The sequence below is a fragment of the Sorex fumeus genome, unplaced genomic scaffold (assembly GCF_029834395.1).
Source record: "Sorex fumeus unplaced genomic scaffold, SorFum_2.1 ptg000100l, whole genome shotgun sequence".
NCBI lineage: Eukaryota > Metazoa > Chordata > Mammalia > Eulipotyphla > Soricidae > Sorex > Sorex fumeus.
The window spans coordinates 8101875-8123159 of record NW_026606157.1 but is presented as its reverse complement, the minus strand read 5'-3'; the positions used below and the strand labels follow the sequence as shown (position 1 = coordinate 8123159).

The 21285-nt window shown below is 38.9% G+C and overlaps 1 protein-coding gene across 5 annotated transcripts in view; it reads left to right on the top strand.

Moving 5' to 3' along the window:
- Positions 1–21285, top strand: part of SOX5 (SRY-box transcription factor 5) — a 445641-nt gene that overhangs the window by 413254 nt on the left and 11102 nt on the right. For all 5 annotated transcript variants that reach the window (XM_056134640.1, XM_056134639.1, XM_056134637.1 and 2 more), the window contains exons 12-13: positions 14191–14299; positions 16845–17018. In XM_056134640.1, the coding sequence (XP_055990615.1) occupies positions 14191–14299; positions 16845–17018 (283 nt within the window). The remainder of the gene's footprint in view (positions 1–14190; positions 14300–16844; positions 17019–21285) is intronic.

Below are 21285 nucleotides of genomic sequence, written 5' to 3'. Positions count from 1 at the left end.
TGTTTCATAGTTCTCACAGTGATTCAGTAAAATAAAAAAAATTAAAAAGAAAAAAAGAATCGTTTCATAGTTACCCAACTTTATTGATGACAGTGCATAGGTAGGTCCGTAGTTATTTTTAACTTTGGCTTCATAGTTTTAGGTTTTGGTTTTGGGGCCACACTATTGCTACTCAGGGATTACTTCTGGCTCTACACTCAGGGATCACTCCTGGTGGTGCTGAAGGGCCAAGTGGGATGCCAGGGATCGAACCCAGGTTGACTGCATGCAAGGCAAATGCTCTCCATCCTCTGTAATATCACTCTGCCCCCCGGCATCATAGTTTTAATGAAAGAAATAGATTTTATTATAAATTTCTCGTTAGAGTTTAGGATGATCTTCTGATAGTGTTGGAATCTTTAAAGGGTATTTTCCTCCTACAAGGATATTCTTCACACCTTAAGCTCAGAAAGTATGTTGGAATCTACTGAGTGGGAGAAAAGATAAAGGAAGAAGACAGAAAGGAGTCAGGAGAAAGAAAAGGGGAAATGAAAGGAATTCAGACTAGTGATTTTTATCAGTCTAGAAGGTAGGTGCGTGACCTGAAATTCAGATAATTGGTTCGTAGAGTGGAGATCTGTTTTCTGGAGTGCACAAACCTTATTCACATCAGCTTGTCCTCACATTTCAAGTGACCAACATGTTGGTCCCAACCAGAAGGTCTTAATCCTGAAAAGCTGTAATTGGACGGTGAAAACAATTAGAGGTGTGAAGACAGAGACAAATGTTTTCCAGTAATATGTACCAAAACACATAATGAAAGTCATTTTTACTGAAACACATTTTAATTGAAGATTTCTGAAAGCTTTTCCATCTCTTTACTTTTCTTGGAAGTGTTTCAACATACCCAAGAACTGTGTATGTCAGGTTTCTTGGAAACTCTGGGACACTGTGTTATTTATAATTGTCATCTCTGGTTAATTATAGCCTGATTGTATATGAAAATAATGTTATCTTCTATCACACAGCCTTGTTACAGATCAGTGTAGTGATAGATGAATAAGTAAGTTTCTCCAGTAGGAAGACAAAAAAAAAGACCATTAAACGTTCGTTTGTTAAAAAAAAAAAAATTCTTATTTCTTGCCTTGCAATGTCACAGGTTTTGATATGGTATTTAAAGTATCCACACCTGATAGGAGATCATAAAAACCTTACTTTTTGTTCTTTATCCAACCCTGCAAAAATAGAAGCCCAAAGTCAAATACCCAAAGACCACTGAAAATAAAATTCACTAAAGGTTTCCCTCCTTATTTTCCTTCTTCCCAAGACAATAACCTAGTGACCCTCTAGCTGGGTATGGTATGTTTGAAATGCACTTCACTCCACGAATTGGGGAACTTGATACAGATGGTCCCTGACTTAGGATAACTCATATTAATATTTTGATTCTGTGGTAGTTTGAAGTAGTGACCACTTGGTAAGACTTTACTTCACATTGTGAATTTTGATCTTTTCTTTGCATAGCAGTTTTTTGAATAGTGAAGTCCAGCTCCCAGCCAGCCATTTAAGAAGACAGATAACCAGCACTGGACAGAGTCTTCTCAGGCCTTATCTGAAGACAGAGAAATTGATGACTCTGTTGCCAAAGTATCCCTATCATCAACAATTAATTTTTGTTCAGTGTTTCTAACATTCTTCAGGTTTGGAGTGCTTTTAGTTGTGAACATTAATGGTGGAAACCCAAGCTGTCATTCTCTTTCTCATTTTCCGTACATAAATTGCATGAGATTGTCAACACTTTGATATAAAGGAGACCTTGTCTTTAAGGCAGATGAGGCTAAGCAAAGATGCTATATTAAATATGATGCATTGTAGCACTGTCTTCCCAGTTGTTCATAGATTTGCTCTAGTGGGCACCAGTAACGTCTCCATTGTGAGACTTGTTACTGTTTTGGGCCTATTGAATACACCACGGGGAGCTTGCCAGACTCTGCCGTGCAGGCGGGATACTCTCAGTAGCTTGCTATGCTCTCTGAGAGGGATGGAGGATTCAAACCCGGGTCGGCTGCTTGCAAGGCAAACGCCCTACCCGCAGCGCTATCACTCCAGTCCATTAAATATGATAGTTATATTAAATTCATTTTCAGTTTACAGCATTTCCAGCACAGGATGGCATTGTTGGGACAAAGTTCATCATGAGGCAAGGAAGCTTTGTTGAATCGCTGCCTGAGGATGAATTGTTTTCACAGAATGAAGTTCAGAAGTGGGGAGTCAGTGGCATTAGTTTCTCAGCTCAGATATGTGAAGACTCAAATCGCTGTGCTCTCTTCTGGTTCCTCTCTTAGGGCCACAAGTTTCACCTACAGCTAACTCAGCGATGGCAAGCCCAATTGGGGAGGGCAAGAAATCTTCTCTTTCCTAAGTTTAGTCTTCATATGCACAGAGATGTTTTGAACATCCTTCACATCATGATATTTTGCTGTCTCTCTAGAGCCCGGCAAGCTACCGAGAGTATTCGATATGCCAGACACAGTAACAACAAAGTCTCCAATGGAGACGTTACTGGGCCCGCTTGAGCAAATCGACGATCAACGGGAGGGCCTTTACTTTTTTTACTTTACTTTTACTCTAAGACTAACTTCATGACATCACATTTGGGTCGAAGAAGTGCACCTTTAAGCAGTTAGTGGCAAAGGAAGAGACACTTCTTTAAACGGATTATTTTCTGGGACTGGATTAGATAATATTCCCATTTTCCTGGAACAAAAGGCCCCCTAAAATCAGAGAATATATTGACAGGGAAAAGACCACTGTCAGCCGCAGCTTCCTTGCAAAACGATCAAAACTCTTCAAATGTCTCCATCATAAAACTGGTGTTTCTGTTTGTTTTATATTTGTGGCCATTTCTCTGTCTAGGTAGGCCTTACACATGCCCTCTGGCTCATAAAGAATTAAATGACTTAAAATTGTGACACAATTGCTTGGTGACAAGTTAAATCAGTGAACCGAATGTGTCCACATGCATGCACTTGTCTGTACTGCTTTTTCTATATAAAACAGAAGTTACTGATAAACATGTAAATGTATGCATACATTTCTTGAAGTAGAGAACTCAGTAAACACTGCCCAGAGTGTATCTGAAATCTTAACACCTGCATCTGCTCGGAATTCATCTGTAACTGTAGATACTAATCGCTGGGAAATGTCTCTCCCTTCTGAGATACTGTGAAAATTCTTCTCAGATTTCTACAGAATGAGATGAAAATTTGGTGACTAACATGCGAATTTAAAAAACAAAATTTACTCAGTGATGACACATTTCTCTTTTGAGCTGTCAGATAAGAATCCATACCATGGGTTATATAGACTGCTTTATAAACAAAGGTTTCATTTACCACCCTGGCACTTGGAGACCCTTCCATGACCATCTTCTCTTCTCTGCCATTGTCAGCTTTTTCTTTCCCTTTAACAGAGTGTCAGACGTAAATATGACAGTGACTGGTGTTGACTTAATGTGGATGTTTAATGATGAAAAAAAGCGTGTCAACCCAGCAATAATTACAAATGGCAGTAAGCGTATGGGATGGGTCCCTGTAATAATTTTACACCCGTCATTCTTTCCTGGTGTTTCACTGGCCCTCTGATGGATGGGGCCAGCAGCGTTAACTCTTTAGAAACTGACACAGTACTTCCAGCACCGATTTTTCTACCACTCGCTCCTTCCCCTTAGTTAAGAAGGAGGAATGTGAAGGATTATAAATTACTGGTTTTGCTTTGAAAAGGTGTCTGGGAAGGAACTCATACCGCTGGATTCAGTGGAAAGTACTACTATTAGCTCACAATTTCTTTTTTGTAGATGTTTGCTTTTAGCTCAAATGAGTTTTAAAAGTTAAAACTAGAGATTTCAGTAGCTGCAGCAAAACTTCTTGAAGGAGAAGCAGGTTAGGTAAATCAGAGATCACTGCAATAGTGTAGCAAGATGGGAGGTTTGACTAAAGGGTGCGTGTGTGTGCGTATATATGTGTGTGTGTGTGTGTGTGTGTGTGTGTGTGTTAGGAATAAATTCAAATAATACATATCACTACGCTCTGTTTAGAAAGGTATTATTTCTAATCCTTCTTTACATGCATTTATTTACCTGTTGCTTTCAAAAAGAAACAATACCTGAAGTTGACTATTGGTCTTTTTCTATTTTTGAAGTGCCACTATATTGAAAATTTCTATCACGAGGTTAGGGAACTGCTTTCTCGAGTATCAGAAAATCCGAAGTACCTTTCTTTTACAGGTTGGCATTTGATCCTTATGTTTTCCTTGCTTAGCTTTTTTTTTTTTTAATTCATAAAACCTTCTTAATTCTGAGTGTCTTGGAACACTCCTTACGGGACAGGATGGGGAGAGCCCCTCACCCCCAGTGAATATTATCAGCACAGAGCAGCCAGTTTTCAAAGACCATGACAAAAAGGCACATAGGTATTATGTCATCTCCCATCCATCACTCGAGATGTCAGCCTTTCAATAATTCCAATCGACATTCTTGACAGGCCGGTGCATATTAAAGGGTCTGTTTGTTTCTAGAAATTGAGTAGAGGAGTCTATAGCCCTTTGTTCCAGATGGTTTTCCTCTGTGTCTTTTCATTTCTTTCCGGTTCTCTCTTTTCTTTTTGGGGGTATTTAATTGAAATACATGCCGAGTGTGCAGCCTGCAAAGATCAGAGCTGTTTTCGTCCAGCAGCGGTAACTATGCATTAAACATTTTGATTTGTTTGAGCTCGAAGTTTAGTCCTTTTTTGCCATTTGCTTCATGGAGTTTGTGTATATTTACAGCCTCTGCATTTAATGGCCACATGCCTTATTTTCACAGATGGCCAGTGGAAGACTTTTTCTTTCTCTTAGTGTCGCCCGCTTTCAGCATTGCTACATTTGTCACCGTGCCACTGCTTGCAGCTAGCAAGTGCCCACGCTTGGTGGGGAGCAATTATGGTGTGAGTTTTTAAGGAGCTTTTTAAAGGGTTTTTTTTTTTCAGTAAACTTTTTATGGTTTAATTTCCAAGTCTAGAAAAGCTGTGCATGTTTCCAAACAGAGAGTCTTGTGTTCTTTACATCATTCTGGTAGAGGGGCTAGTGCAGGATGGTCCAATAAAATAAGGCACGTAGGGCATGCCAGACTGCGTGTCAGCTAGCCCCTGTGGGCCTCCCTGATGACTGAAATGCTCTGCTCGGTGACGGACACGATGCTGTGCTCACAAAATTATTTCTGAAGAATAGCAAGTGTGAAACACAACGTCGGACACGCTCTAGATTTTTGAAAGCATTTCCAGGGGAGGAGGGGGGGTGGGACACATGGAGCAAAGACTCAGAAAATCAGAGAAGTACATCATAAAAGTTCAACAATTGCCATGTTGGGGGGTGGTATTGTCATTGTACGTGGCTGTCCCACCTCTGCTGAGTAGTTTCCTAAACTTTCTCTTAGTGACGTAACAGTATATTGATTGTGGGATCAGGAAAAAAACTTATTTTAGACTCTGGTATAGCAGGGGCTGGAGAGGTAGTACAGCGGGTAAGATAGCACGTAGCCAACCCTGGTTCAATCCCCGGCATCCTATGTGTTACCTCGAGCTCACCAGGGGTGATACCTGAGCAGAGCCAGGAGTTACCTCTGAGTACCTATGGGTGTTTCCTCTAAACAACAACAACAAAAAAATTAATTCTGATGTAGGAAAAAAAAAAACCGGTCTGTTGTTGCCTGCTCTCTTGCTCACTCTCTTCCTCATGCCCAGGCTCAGTCAGTGTCTCCAGGAAAGTCCAGCACAAAGACATGCCCACCTCCCAAGGGACACAGGTCCCACACTCACCTTCTTCAGTCAGTAGACGCATAGGTATGTTCTCTGATTAGCACTCATCACAAGCTCCCTTGTGGGCTGGATTGCAGTTGGAGGGAATAGGCTCAGTCCAGATTATCTTTCAAAGGAGCTTGTGGAAGCTGCCCAGTCATCCTGTCTCCCCTCTTTCTTGGATGGGGGGCGGGGGGAGAATGACTTGTTTCTGGGTCTCAAGATTGGGTGTCCACTTCCCACCTCACCGACAGCCCTTCCATGGTACAGGCTGAGCAGTTTCCTTGCCTTCACTTTTAAAATGAAAGACTTGAAATTTCAGAGGATTCCAGGAATGCACGTGGTCAGTCTATTTCCACAGCAAGGGCTTCTAGAGACTCACTTGCCAGCCCGTTTTTCTTGGGGACCAGCTAAGGGGGATGAGAGAAGGTCCACAGAAGCCCTCTGGGTTGGTCCACATGGCAGTGCTGACCACACCCTCACAGTGATGCAGGGGACACTTTGCCAGCCAAGTCCCACGCAAGCGGTCACTATAAATAAGGCACCTTGTGGATCTTCACCCGCAATCCTTACTGGTCCTGCTGACTTCTACAGTTTCTTTCCTTCCCAGACACCAGCACCTTCACTGGAAATGAAATAGAACGTGCTCAGGGGCCGAGAGCTAGGACAGGCGCTAAAGAGCTGGTCTCACATGCAGCTCCTCTGGAGTCTGTCCCTGGTACTCCCTCTGGGCCCCCAAGCACTGCAAGAATTGAGCCCTGGGCATAGCTGAGGGTAGCCAAGATCTAAGAAGAAAGACTGAAAAGAAAAGCAACATGTTCAGTCTTGTTTATTTTTTTCTTATAGCGGTAAAATATAAAGTTTCAGCTGTTATCACGATGAGATTGTAAGTCTCTCTAAACAAGATGCTTCCATCCCTTTTCCTAAAACTTACAGGACAGTTGAAAAGTGAATGAGAACCCTGATGTGCTGTCCCTGGTTGTCACACATAGCCTTTCTGAGCAGTAGCACTGTAGCCAGTGTCCTCCCATTGTTCACCGATTTTGCTCGAGCGGGCCCGGTAATGTCTTCATCGTTAGACTTTGTTGTTACTGTGTTTGGCATATCGAATACGTCACGGGGAGCTTGCCAGGCTTTGCCGTGCAGGCGAGATACTCTCGGTAGCTTGCTGGGCTCTCCGAGAGGGGTGCAGGAATCAAATTCAAGTCAGCCGGGCTGGCCCAGTGCAAGGCAAATGCCCTACCGCTGTGCTACCCCTTCAGCCGAGCAGTAACTTCTTATATTCATGGGACGGAGGCAGCTTCTGGCTGCTGAGGCCGCAGTCATAAAAATGCTGACAGGTTTATACCTTTCATTCTAGGGGAAGGCCAAGTCGAAGAGAAAACCCTAAGTGTTTCAGTAGCACAGCGACTGATCCATTGTTTATAGAACCATTAGCCTAGACACAATTCCAGTTACTGTTTACATGCATGCAGCCCTTGCTCCTTCTGGGATTCCTGCCTGGGGTGTGAATTCTGCTGCTTTTTTTTTTTCTCTCCCTCTGCTTTTCTCACAAAAACTCTTTCATTTTTTTCTTTTTGAGTCACACCCAGTGATGCTCAGAAGTTACTCCTGACTTTTCACTCAGGAATTACTCCTGGTGGTGCTCCTATGGGATGCTGGGAATTGAACCTGGGTCAGCTGCATGCAAGGCAAACGCCCTACCCGCTGTTCTATGGCTCCAGCCCCCAAACTCTTTTGACTAGACCTGTGGCCACAGTATCTCTCTCAGTCCAGGGTGAAAACACTTAAGTGTTTCTCTAGACCTTGCTTGAATGCCAACCACAGTCACAGATGCCCTAGGGTCTAACTTGCTTCTTCTCTGCCCTTCATCTTCCATACGTTGGAACCATACGTTGGAACCCAGCAGCTTACTTGTCCATAAGCAATTGGACAAATATGCCAGAGTCCTGCTTCCTGGGACAATATTGACACGTCCTTTATGTCACCTCATTTCCCTCAGGTTCTGCTGAGTGACATGCAGATCCCCTCAGGTTTCTGTTCTCCTTTAAAAACCAAATTAGTAGTATTGAATTGGAGCACACTACTCTTAGCTACCTGGATGTAGAGATGGTTTATTACTAGATTTCCTCACAGAATATATATCTTAATGGCACTATTTTCTACTTATTTAAATGATCTTCCTTGAATTCAAGAAAATAATTATGAAATTCAGAGTGCCCAGATTTAAACCTGTCAGAATACTTAAGTTTTGGTTTAGAGTGTCGGATCAAGTAGGGCATACAATCCCAGAGATACTGGTAGAAATAAGACTTGGATTCATCGAGTATTTTTTTCATCTAGATCATTCTGTCTTCATCTTTGTATTAATTCCTACGACAGTCTGAGCTACCAGTAATTTCAGTTTGATCAGATTGCTTGAGGAAATGAAGCTTAGAAGAAATTTTGCTAGAATTATCCTTTAAGGAACACAACAAGAAGCTGGCTGCCAGTTTTTATACCAAGAAATTCCCCATGGACCAGAATGATGGGATTCTGATTCATGACAATATTTTTCTCTCAGCGAATTTCTAGAAAGGGGAAATAATTAGAACTATGTAAGACGGATGTTATTGATAACTAAACCAGAGGACATCTCTATGCCTTTTTGAACCCCTCCCTCATTTTTTATTGGTTGTTGAATGAAAAAAAAATAGTCTGGAGGGAGATAAGATTCCAAAGTTCCAAAGTGTCTGGACCCTCCTAATCAATCATTCCATGCTTGACTCGATCTCAACTTGCATTTTTGATGATACTGGAGGACAGAATGTTTTTATATCATTTACCAAAAAACCTTTTCTTTCACATGTACTTTTAGATTCTATGGGTTATAGCTGCTTTTGAAAAAATGGCAGTCTTACTCATTATGGGCAAAATGGAGAGGTTAAGTGATGAACACGTGCATTTTTTTTATGTCACACTGGAGCTAGTGGGAAAAAAATTCCAACAGATAAACTAAGTTGTGATGACATTAGAAATAATCTCTCCTCTTCTCTGGTGGTCTGTGAGGCTCATGTCACTGGAGGTTTAACATCCTCTTTTGTTTCTTTCTTCCCGTGTCATTAGTGTAGAAGGAGACCATCAAAAGAGCAGCCAGAAGGCTTTCCCTGTTACTGAGTCAACACTTGACAGTCACACTGTTCTGTCATTTCATGCATGTGCTTTTTATGAGTTTTATAGCTTTGTGAGCTTTATTTCAGGGATGTCCATTATGATAGCTGATCCACAACCCAGTTCCCTCCATGCATGTGTGTCTACTGGGAACAAAGCACATCATTTACACAAATCCTATTCCGGGGAGCAGTAGAGAACCGGCTACTCGCGCATGGTTTAGTTTAGTTTAACTAAGAAAATATCTTTCTCCTTTAAAGTACAGTCTTTGTTGGTTTTGGTTCAGTTGTTTTTGACTTCTTTGGGAAGTGCCTTTGAACCTTTTCAAACAGCCCATTTTCAGTTTTCTCTGAATGAAAATGGATGGAATCAAAGAAAATAACATTTGATGTATGTCTGTGATTATATGATGTGATTGTAGATTAAAATGTCTGAGCATCCAATAGAAAATAAAATAGGTAAAATTCATAGCCATCCATGTTGGACAAAAAAGGGGGAAAAAAACTCAAGTTTTGATTGATAACAAGATTTTCCTTTAGTGGCTCATAACCATGCCAGGGCTTTTAGTAGTCATATTGAACTATTTCTACTTTTCTATATCGGGAAAATATTTATCTTTTCCATCCCCCCCATTGAGTTCCACCTTATTAAAATTTTAATTTTCAAACTATTATCTGTTGATAACGTTATTGTTATTTTTGTTTTGGGGGAGGCCAGACCTGCCAGTGCTTATAACTTACTCTTGGCTCTGCATTCTGGGATCACTTCTGGGAGGCTGAGAAGACTATGGGATGTTGGGGATCAAATCTGGGTTGGCCAATTGCAGGACAAACTTCCTACCTGCTGTACCTTCATCCTGGCCCCCATTATTGGTAATTTTAATTCAAGAAAATCATCTATCATATATATAAGCCCAATTTTGCAAATTAGGATTCTAGTATGTAGGAGATTGATTCATTTTTAACCTGCTTGGTAGATATGGCAGAGTTTGGTTAAGACCAGGTTATGTTCCTGATTCCCTGACCTATTTCCTAGCTTCAAATGCTTCCTTGTCCCATCAATCCATTAGTGATGTTCTTAAGCCTTGACTTAGACCAGTGCTTATACATTTTTCCCTACTCAATCATTTTTTCACCTGAGAAAGTTTTACACTACGTCAGTTATATCTGTATATAAAATCAGAGTGAATATCAGACATTTGATAATAAATCATAAGATACTTTATTCTAAAGATAAATTTTGAAAGTTTTTTGTGACCCCCCATATTCAGTTTCACCATCATAGATAGGGTCATTATCCATAATTGAAGGAGCTGGACCTTACACTATATTGGTCTAGCCTGACCACATTCCTTGAAGTCAGTGCCCACAGCTCTTTAGATTGTTCTTGGTTTTCTGCTCTCCTCATTGACTCATATCAGAGCTGGTGTCCCTTGAAAACCATAACTGTACTATTTTTCATTCTTTAAGCACTGGACAAGACACAGAACCCAGCTAACTAGTGTTTTAAGTCAATAGTAATTCCTCAATGGTTCAACTTATATGGAGAGTTAGGGTTAGAGTTTTAGACCACCAAAGCTCTGTGGTCTAAAACTCAATCTTTTCCTGTAGATGAAATACAGTTCATTTGGATAATTGTTCAAGTAATATAGAAACACAAATATTTATCAAGTAAAAAAATATTTTTTAACCAAAGAATTCCCTGCCATCTAAGTAAGCCTATAAAATTGTATTAGTTTGTTAGTATTAGTGTTATTAGTGCGATAGGGCTCATCTTTCCAAAGGAAATCTTAATTATTATCCATTGCTCATGTTTGCGGGAGGGAAATCATACAGGACATCTGGTATGGTCCTCATTTAGAAATGCCCCAAGACTACTTCATCCTGAATATTTTGTAGTAATTAATCTATCGGTGCCCTCAGCTCTGTGATTACTCAGATTTAGAATTTTGAAAAATATTTAATTAAAATTTTATATTTTTATGTAATTTTTGCAATATTTTAATAGAAATGGGATGGAGCAAATAATTAAACTTTGTACTCCTAATGTCAGTATTGTAAGAGAACATTGAAATATAAGTGTTACACTGCAGTTACATGCAAGAAATGCAAGAATATTGATCCTAATTGAGGGTAGAGAGCATTCTCTCTTTTTATTTTCTATACAAATCCTGACTAACGCAATTTTAATCAGAGCCAGTTGGAAACTAAACATGACTTTGGCTAAAAATTCACTTGTGCCCACTAGCATTTATTTCTGTATCCCTAAACTCCATTTCTGTGATGTTTCCTCTCTTCAATATCTTTTCGTTTACCCCCTTCTGATATCCACTGCCCTTGTTTCAGCTGCCTGTGTGTAGAAATGATTAGTATAAAGATAAGAAGCAGCATTTTACCTTTTCAGTAATATTGGTAGATGAAAAATATGTTGGCACTGTCCTCCCGTTGTTCATCGATTTGCTCGAGCGGGCCCAGTAACATCTCCATTGTGAGACTTGTAGTTACTGTTTTGGGCCAATCAAATACACCACGGGGAGCTTGCCAGGCTTTCTGAGAGGGATGGAGGAATCGAACCCAGGTGGGCTGCATGCAAGGCAAGCGCCCTACCTGCTGTGCTATCGACCCAGCCCAAATAAATATGTTAGAAAAGGAAATATTTCATTTTAAGGACAGAATCTCAGATTTAGACATGATAGTTTGTGATCGTTTTCAATCTGGGCTTGGGGGGGGGGGTGGAAAGAGCCAAAGATGGGAACAAGGTAAAAGGAGTTATTCCTTGTCAGCACTTGTGCTTTGTAACGTTTGGCTCATTCTTTCTCTTCCCATACACCTAATTAGGTTGTATTTGAACTTTCAAGCTCTGTTATTCAACCTAACTTACTCTTTCAGTAGCTCGCTGTTATCTAATTTCTGTCTACCTCTGTAATAAGAACTAGATATAAACTCGCACTGCATGACCAATTTCCATTTGGAATCATTTACCAAATATCCATTGCATGTTCTACATCATCTATTTTGTGCATCAGTATATTCACTTGAGATTTATTCTCCCCCTTACCTCAATTTTATCATCTGAATCTATCACCAGGGAGGGCTGGTGGAATGTGGCAAGGTTTGCCATTTTGATTTACAGCCTCTTGTAAGATGTCTTCATTAAAGACACATGTCCAGTCACCACTTTCCCCAGTCACTTCACAATTTTCCTGTTCACAGATCTAAGAATTAGCTTGAAACGATGATGCAGAGGGTCACAAAGACAGTGCCATGTTGACTTCACTGTCTCCCCCACCCCATGACATCTTCTTTAGAAGTATCAAAAGCTCCACTTCAGGGTTAACTAATTGAATCATTTTTCTATACTCCAAGCTCTACAAAAAGATGACTAGGGGTTCCTTATTGTAGAAGTTGATGGAGAGTACCATGCTGCTTGTCATCTTCAAATTTTAACCTCCTGGTAAGGTGGCACAGGGTTGATCTCAGAAAATTAGGCACCACTTAACATTTTATTCTTTTGCTACTTCAATTTTCTTCCTTGAAAGACATTACTTTAACATGACAAACTCCCTAGAAAATATGTAGCATTATCTCTCTGTATGCTGTTGAATCAAATCTCATGAGGCAATCTAGTATATTCTCTAAAGACAGTGAAGTTTCCATTGACCTGGGGACACTCAGATCATATTGATGGAGTTTGTTTTGAACCTTCCATTTTAACAGTTATGTTTACTACAGAAAGTCTGCTTAGCTGTTGTCCTTGGTGATCCTAAGCTTAGCTGTATATAAACAGCACACTCAGTAAAAATCCAGAACATTTTAAAGCATCCGAAAATCTCAATTTCACATATCAAACAACTGGGACAAGTTCTGTATATTTACATATGTAATTTACTTTTAATTTATTTCTGTGTCATCTATGCAACAGAAGTTGATTGAGACTGTTTTGCTTCTAGTTTTCCTACTGTATTTTATACCAATTGACAATTGAAAAAAATGATTTATTATTAAGTAGTATAGAGATTTTGGTGGCAGAGTGTTTAATACATTAAATTAAAGGAAATTTTGGATCTAGTATGTACAGTTGTAATAGTGTCAGAGATTTATGGGGATAAAGCATTAACTATTCATAATTTCAATACCTCATTGGTTCTTCATGAGAACATTGGTGATTGTTTTCTCTGAACATTCTCTTGTATCCAGAACTGTTGCACAGTGTGTGCGGTGTATGTGTGCATTTCGTGACTGTGTTCCTCAGGAAATTAAGTGAATGCTTACAAAGAAATGTGGGAATTTATGAAATCAAATAGATGCTTTTCTTAAAACTGCTTTGGGCCCAAAGCAGTTTTCAGAGGCTCACAGCAATGATGGCTCTGCTAGAGAACATTGTAAGCCTCTCATTGTATATATATATTTTTCTGTTCTTAAAATCACCCAATTATGTAATTGAAAGTAGTTTAATATCTCAAGTGATTTCAGTTAGGCATCATATTTTTCTTGAAAATAATCTAGTTGTACTGTGATGTTCTCTATGAATTCAAACCATGCACTGCATGCTTTTAAATGACTTGATGCCTTTACAGATCTAATTTTGGTATATTTGTATCTCAAATAATTCGCCAACTCAATATTTTGGCTTAGCAATCCAAATGAAATTGTGGTCCAAGTGGCAGGCACTCACATTGAATGTACAGTGACTTGACAAGCAATTAGCAATGAATATTTAAACATCTTCATTACCCTTGCATGAGGAATGCAGATGGCATTCAGGGAGAGAGCGACCAGAGGGCACTACTGTGAATTTATGCTTCCATCCTATCATTTCATCACCTGACTACTGGAAGACTTTCTCTGGGCCCCACGCCACTTCTGTACTTCTACTGTCTGGCTAAAAATAAAGCAGGCATTCCAAATGTTGTAAAACAGGTTGCTTCAATGAAATTTCTATGCACATTTTATGATCTGGGAAGATGATCTCCAAGGATCTCAGCATATCTCCTTTCAATATACCAAATCCAAATGCCAAGCCTGTGCAGGGATGCTTAAAAGTCAGTTCCTTCAAAAATTCTGCTGATCTTGATTCACTTAGCTCAGCATAATGAGCTAAGGTGTGAGTGACCAAAAAACATCCCGTCCTGTCCAGAAGGTAAAATACTAGGTAGTGCCCAAGGGGGAAGAAAAGTCTTTGAATAATTATAATTTCCAATTTGACCTTTATTTTTTATTTTACTTTTTAGGAAAAAACAACACTGGAGAGTCTGACTCAGCAACTGGCAATTAAACAGAACGAAGAAGGAAAATTTAGCCATGCCATGATGGATTTCAATATGAGTGGCGATTCTGATGGTTTGTGCAAACTGTTCATCTGTCTTCCAGTAGTGTGCGAAAGTTTCTATTTCAGACCAGTTAAAACCACTGAAATCTATGCAAGGCAGCCACCATTATTCACCAAGAGCTTTCATGCACTGAGCAGTTCCTGGGCTAAGAACTCTGCTGACATCTTTGCCTAAGTCATTTCCTTAATCCCTCACTCAGCTGGGGAGATCAGTGCTCTGACTGACAGAGAGTGGCCCTTAGGGATCCCAGTTCTTTCCCCGTGGGTACAGGGCTGAAAATGCCATCTGGGAGTCAAGAGACATGATTCCAAAGCCTTTGATGTCTACCCTGGCTCTCATCTTCCAGTGATTCTAACTGGAACAGCCTTTCTCTAAATGTACATATCAATCAGCTCACTTAAAAGATGTTCTTTGTCGAACGCTGACCAAAATACATGGCACACAGAACATTTCTGGAGTGGTTCTCGACTGTTAGAACCCATCTCCTTTATTCCCTCCACACAGTCAGGAGGCCGGCTTACCTGTAATGCTGAAACCCAGTCAGCTACAGCTGTGCAACCCCAATCTTCTCTTGACCATCTCTGGACACTCTGAACATCCAGAGCAACAATACTGATACTCTCCTTCTAATGGCACAGTGAAGAATAGAAAGGAAGTTTATTCCTTTCCCACTGAGACTCAATGGTCTCAGGTGCCACGTGCATATTTGAGTACTGTACTTCTCTACTTTATTACTCTGTTAGAAATTCTCTGCCTATACAAGCTACCGCAAATCAGTGAAATGTACTTTAGGACAGAGATGGGCCCCCCAGATGCCCCCAAACTTGCAATGTATCTTGGACTAATTCTTTCAAGTCCTATTCTGCATTAGCCATGGAATTAGCCAGTCTTGAGCACTTAACCAGATAATTCTGTCAAAGCATGATTATATTCATTTGGATGCTCAAGAAAAGTCTGTGTGTGTCTGGTTTCATGTATGTAAACATGCCCTTCTATTTTCTGCTTTGCTTGGCTAAGATAAACCTGGTCTAACTATACTTACAAAGCTTGTTTAGCTTTGATGAAGTTGCATAATGTTCGTTTTATTGCTTCCGTTGCTGTAGGTGTAAGAACACGAAAAGGCAGATGTGCAAATGATCATTTGTTAGTTACAAGCCCATTTTAGAAACATGTTGCTATATATTAGCACTTTTTGTCAATAAAAGAAGACAATTATGGGTAATAACACATTTCATAAACTTTAAGTTGTATTAGCTTGATAAAATATACCCACGGTAATTAGCTTTAAAACATCACAACTTTTTTTTTGCTGTTATGTGTTAAATTCTGTCATGCATGTATGCAAAAACACTTCCAATCTTCATCAAACCAAAAGGCATATTATAAATGAGAAATAATGAGAAATTCCAACAATCGGTATCTTGTTAGCTCCTACCAAATTTTTCAAGTCTAGGCAATTTTAGCTGATTCCTATTCCTTCAAATTAAGAATATAAAGGAAGGAGTAGTATGAAAAAAGAAAATCAAGAGTGCCTTCGTGGGTAACACAAGCTGCAGAAAAACCCTAAAAATACTTTGAAGTTTCATATAGTGCCAATATACACCATTTCTATCTTTGGCACTGATTATCTGGGAAAATTCAGTGGCAGAGTTCAGTGTTTTCTATTTTCTGCTTAAACTCATTTCTCTGAATGCTAGTTAATCTGAGGAAGCCATTCTACAAAGTCATCAAAAGCCCAGACTACAGCTCTCAAGGGTCTGGGATGATTCTTGGTTGTGTTGTATTATCATGAGTCTGGGTAATTGAAATGTAACTATCCATGGGTCTCTTTGGACTTACCAATTAAGAAGAAATTCAGGGAAATTTATGTCTTGCTTTTTACCTTAACTATGTGACTTAAGTGTCAGAAGAAGTGATAATAATGTTTTATTATTAATTGATGATAACAATTTTAAAATTCACTTGTTCCTTTCCTCATTTCTAGTATCCTTTGGGCAGCAGGATGGCATTCTTCATCAGAAAAGCCACATGCATACAGGAAAATACCTATACTTTAATGTCAGACTTTTATCTGGCAGTGTTTTATTTTATCAGCGCAGCCCCAGATAGCAGAAAAGATTATGTTGCAGTAGTCACACAGCAGCAGTGACTCTTACCTGGTCTTACCTGTAATCTTTATTCTGCCTGATGTATTTGTGCCCCACACTTCTCTGAGCTGCTTCACCTGGTTTTGCAGTGTACAGGCATAATAACTGTTCTGATCCAGTTATTCCACATTCTTATGTTTTGTGCATTCCCTTGAAGTAATGGTGAGACAGTCCATCCAAAGAAAGGGAGGATACATTAGAAATGGATTTAAAACATGCATTTGCTATTCTAAGTCTTATCACAAAAACTGCCGTGAATAAGCCTCTATGTCAAATACTGCAAGTACCATCCTCAGATACACCTTTTTTTCCCTCATGTATTTTAATAGACTATAGAGGAGTATAGTACCAGGAAAAGATGCGCCAGAAGTTTCAGCACTAATGTGGGTCAATGTTTCCCGTTTTCAGGCAGCGCTGGAGTCTCAGAATCAAGGATTTACAGAGAATCCCGGGGACGCGGTAGCAATGAACCCCACATAAAGCGTCCAATGAATGCCTTCATGGTATGGGCTAAAGATGAACGGAGGAAAATTCTTCAAGCTTTTCCTGACATGCACAACTCCAACATCAGCAAGATACTGGGTAAGAAACACACCGAGAGATGGGACAGATGAAATCTTTTCTGCCATCGTTAAGAGAACCCAGACTTATGGGACACAGAATCAGATAATCTGCTCATCTGAAATAGGAACACCTTCATCACACTCTTTTCTTATCCTGATCATTCAGCATTTATCAGGAAATCTTGCCCAAGTTCTATAGCTCAACGAATTGTGTGTCTCTATATTAATTATTATGTTTTCCTCATTATAAATCTAATAATCGGGCCAGGATGATTGTACAGTGGGTAAGATGCTTGTCGTGCATGCTGCTAACCCGGGTTCTACACCACCTGCACACACAGTCTCCTCAACACTGTTGGGGAGATCACTGACACAAAGCTTTGAACACGTATGGGTTGAGCCCCAGCCAACTCCTCCTCAAAGAAGAAATCTAGAAATATTTTGACTGGTGAAAAGATTTCCTTTCACAAGAGCCACTCAGTGCTGATACTGACATATCTATTCTTTTCCTTTGAAAACTGTACATTTTCACATGTGATGGTGAAGTGGATGAGGTTTGCTCTTGGATTATAATGAAAATCAGTTCAGAACGTATATAAGTTACAGTGTGAGTACACTGAGCAGACTTGGTATTTTAATAGTTTCTTTGATTTGCTGCTGCTTTTCCACACTATTTAAGTTGTAGGAAAATGTTCTTTCCATATAACAAACTGTTTGGGATGTCATATTATTCTATGAACTTTTTTTATTTTGGCTTTTTGGGTCACACCCGGCGGTGCACAAGGGTTCCTCCTGGCTCTGCACTCAGGAATTACACCTGGCGGTGCTCAGGGCACCCTATGGAATGCTGGGAATCGAACCCTGGTTGGCCGTGTGCAAGGCAAATGCCCTACGCACTGTGCTAATGCTCCAGCCGCTATTCTATGAACATTTAAGCATATGTTAGGTAGATATTTTAGATCATCTCACCTTGGAATCCTCCTCCTCCTTTCCCTTTGGTAACTCAGTTTTACAGAGTTCAAGGATTTGATTTGGTTTCTTCTCTTGCCTTGGCTCTCTGGATATCCCTGATGAGTTAAGTCGCCCAGTATTGATTGCTATGATTCTCACTTAGTTAGCCTGAGCCCTAGAAGAGTACCATGTTATGACAAAAGGGAGATTTCTTCTCATCAATGGTGTTCTCTTTTCTCAACATTCTCGCCTGCACTTGTTTGCAGCCTTTGTCACAGAGATCATTTTTACTGGTATGGGGTCTTACATTATCATTGTTTTCATCATGTTTCATGTGTAATTAGCGATCATTGTTTTTTCAAAGTTCTTGTTGTTATCTCTCTCTTTGTAGCAGTGTCTGTTTGATACTTCTGCCCCATATTATTGGGTTATATATTTTTTAATTTTGTTGATAAGTTTTATCATATATCTTGGATATTAGCCCCTTGCTGGATGTATAAGATTCAAATGTTCTCTCCCATTCCATAGGATGTATTTTAATTATAATTACAGTTTATTTCACTTTATATTTTGATGCCAATTAATTTGTTTTAAAGCAGCCTTTTGAATCAAATCCCCAATAGTACAAGTGAAGTGTATTGCCTGATTTTGTCGAACATGGTATCAGGTCTTATTTCCAAGTCATTTATACACTTGAATTAACATCCAAAGGGTGCTAAATGGTTCATTTTCATTCTTTTGCACGTGGATGTTCAGTTTTCTTTGTGCATGTATCAAAGAGACTTCCCTTTCTCCACTGTATGCTCTTGGATTTTTTTGTTATATATTAACTTATATGTTTAATATCTTGTTATTTATACACACTAAATGCTTTCCCTTGGAATTTCAGTTCCATTCCATTGTCCGGTGCAATCTTTTCATTCCAGGACTGTATTGTTTTGTTTACTATGGCTATTTAGACTGCTATATGCTGTTTTGATTTCTAGCTTTTTTTCCCCCATGCATTTTTTATTCTAATATCATACTGGGATTTTAAGTTCTACAGCTGGATTGATTGTTCTGTAGTGTTTCAATTGCTATAGCTTCGTAGTTTGCAGTTGTAGTTTGAAGGCAGGGAGCATATCTTCATCATCTTTTTTTTTTCTCTTTCCCTCAGGATTGCTTTGGGTATTTGGGATTTTGTTTTTCTATACATATCTCAGTGATGTTTTACTTTCTTGAATAATACCCTTAGAATTTTGATAGAGGTTATATTGAATTTTTTTAAAAGAATGGCCATTTTTAATAATTACAATTTCTCAAATACATCAACATGAAATATTATTCTATTTGTGTCTTCTCGCTCTTTCGACAATGACTTAGTTTACTCTGACCAACTCTTTTGATTTGTTACATATATTCCATGGTACTTCAGTTTTTGTTGCAAGAAATTTCTTGGAGGGGGCAGTGATTTAAATCCCAATAGTGTACAAGGGACTATACTGTGCCACAGATAAACCCATTTCCCAGTTGCTAAGTAACACACTCCAACCCTTTGAAAACGTCTCACGGAGCAACTTTATAAACTTTGTACAAACCCTACGTAACCTTATCAGATGGTTTCCCTGCATCTGATAATATAATCTTAGAATTTTTACTTCTTTTTTCTTAATGTGCTAATATACTACATTAATTGATTGCCATATGATAAACCCATTTTTGCATCCCTGGAATAGATACCACTTGACTGTAATATCTAAACCTTTTAATGTGTGGTAAAATTGGTTTAGGAAGATTTTTCCGAGAATTTTTGCATTTGTGTTCTTTAAAGTATATTGATCTGTTGTGGTTTTGGAGGGGATTGTGTGGAATAGAGAAAAAAGAGGGAGAAAAGAGAAAATGTCCTTTCATGCTTTAGATAATGTTGATAATTTAAGATACTGTTTACCTCATAAAATGTGTTTTCAAGTATTCTCTCTTCAATGTTTTTTTGGAAGAGTTTGAGAAGGATACATATTAGATAATTTTTGCATATTGTGTAGAATTCACTAGTGAAACCATCTGGATTCTGGGCTAATGTTTGATTACTATTTAAATCTCCTTCCCTGTAATTGATCTATGCAAGTGTTTCCTCTGATTCAAACCTGGGAGTTAGATGATTCTAAGTAATTTATCCACTTTTTCTAGACTATTCCATTTTTCTCTATACAAATGTTTTAAGTAGCTTCTTGTGTTTCTGTGATGTCTTTTGTATCTTCTTATATTTTATAATTCTGTTTATTAGAAGTTGATCTTTTATAAATATTTTCTTTTGGTTTTTTAAATAGTGATTCTAGCTTAGGCTTTCCCAACCTTGTTTATCTTTCTGAAAAACTAGCTCTCTTGATTTCATTTTGTATTACCTTTTTCTAAAATTCCGTATCATATATTTCCATTCTAATTTTGATGATTTTCTTCCTTGTACTTTCACTTTTACTTGCTGTGCTCAGCAGAAGCTTAGATTGTTTGACTTTTTTAGTTTTCCCTGATAAAAGTCTTGATTACTATAAACTTTCCTCTCAGGACTGCATCTCATACATTCTGATAGCTCCTGTCTTCATTTTTATTTATTTCCAGCACTTAAAAAATTTACTCTTTTGGATTCTTTATATTCTTAAGTAGTGTATTGCTTACTCTCCATGTATTTGAAAATTTTAGACTTTTAATTACGGTGACAAAGAAAAAATGCTATGATTTCATAAACATGTTGAGATTTATACTTTGTCCTAACAAACGGTCAATCTTTGAGATATGGGAATTGAGAAGAATGTGTGCTCTACCGTGGGGGGAGGGATAGAGTGAAAGTAAATAAAATCTATCTGGTGTAATCCCTCATATAGGACTGGTGATTCTATTTCCCAGATGATTTTCTATCAGCTTGATCTGTCCACCTAGGAGTGGATATTGAGGTCGCCTACCACTATAGTGCGTTGCTGTCAATTTTATTCCCTTGGTGCATATATATCAATGAGTGGTAAGTCTTTTCTTGTGGAAATGATTCCTTAAGCACTATATGTCTATCCCTCTGATTAATCGTTTTTTATTGAAGTCCATTTGAGGTAACCATTCGAATGTAGGATTGTTTGCCTACCTTTTACTTTGAGCCTTTTATATTTGGAGTTTCAGGGGGCCCCCAGGAGATTGCAGAAAACTGGCTTTTGTTTTGTGATTTATAGAGGCACTATAGGAGTTGCCTTTAAGTTGTGAGTTGAGGCCATTGATGTTCAGTGACATTACTTATACAAAATAATTGGATGCCATTTTTCAGTAAGGATTGCAGGTCTTTTGTCAGTTGTTCCTCTCTCCCTTATGCTTAG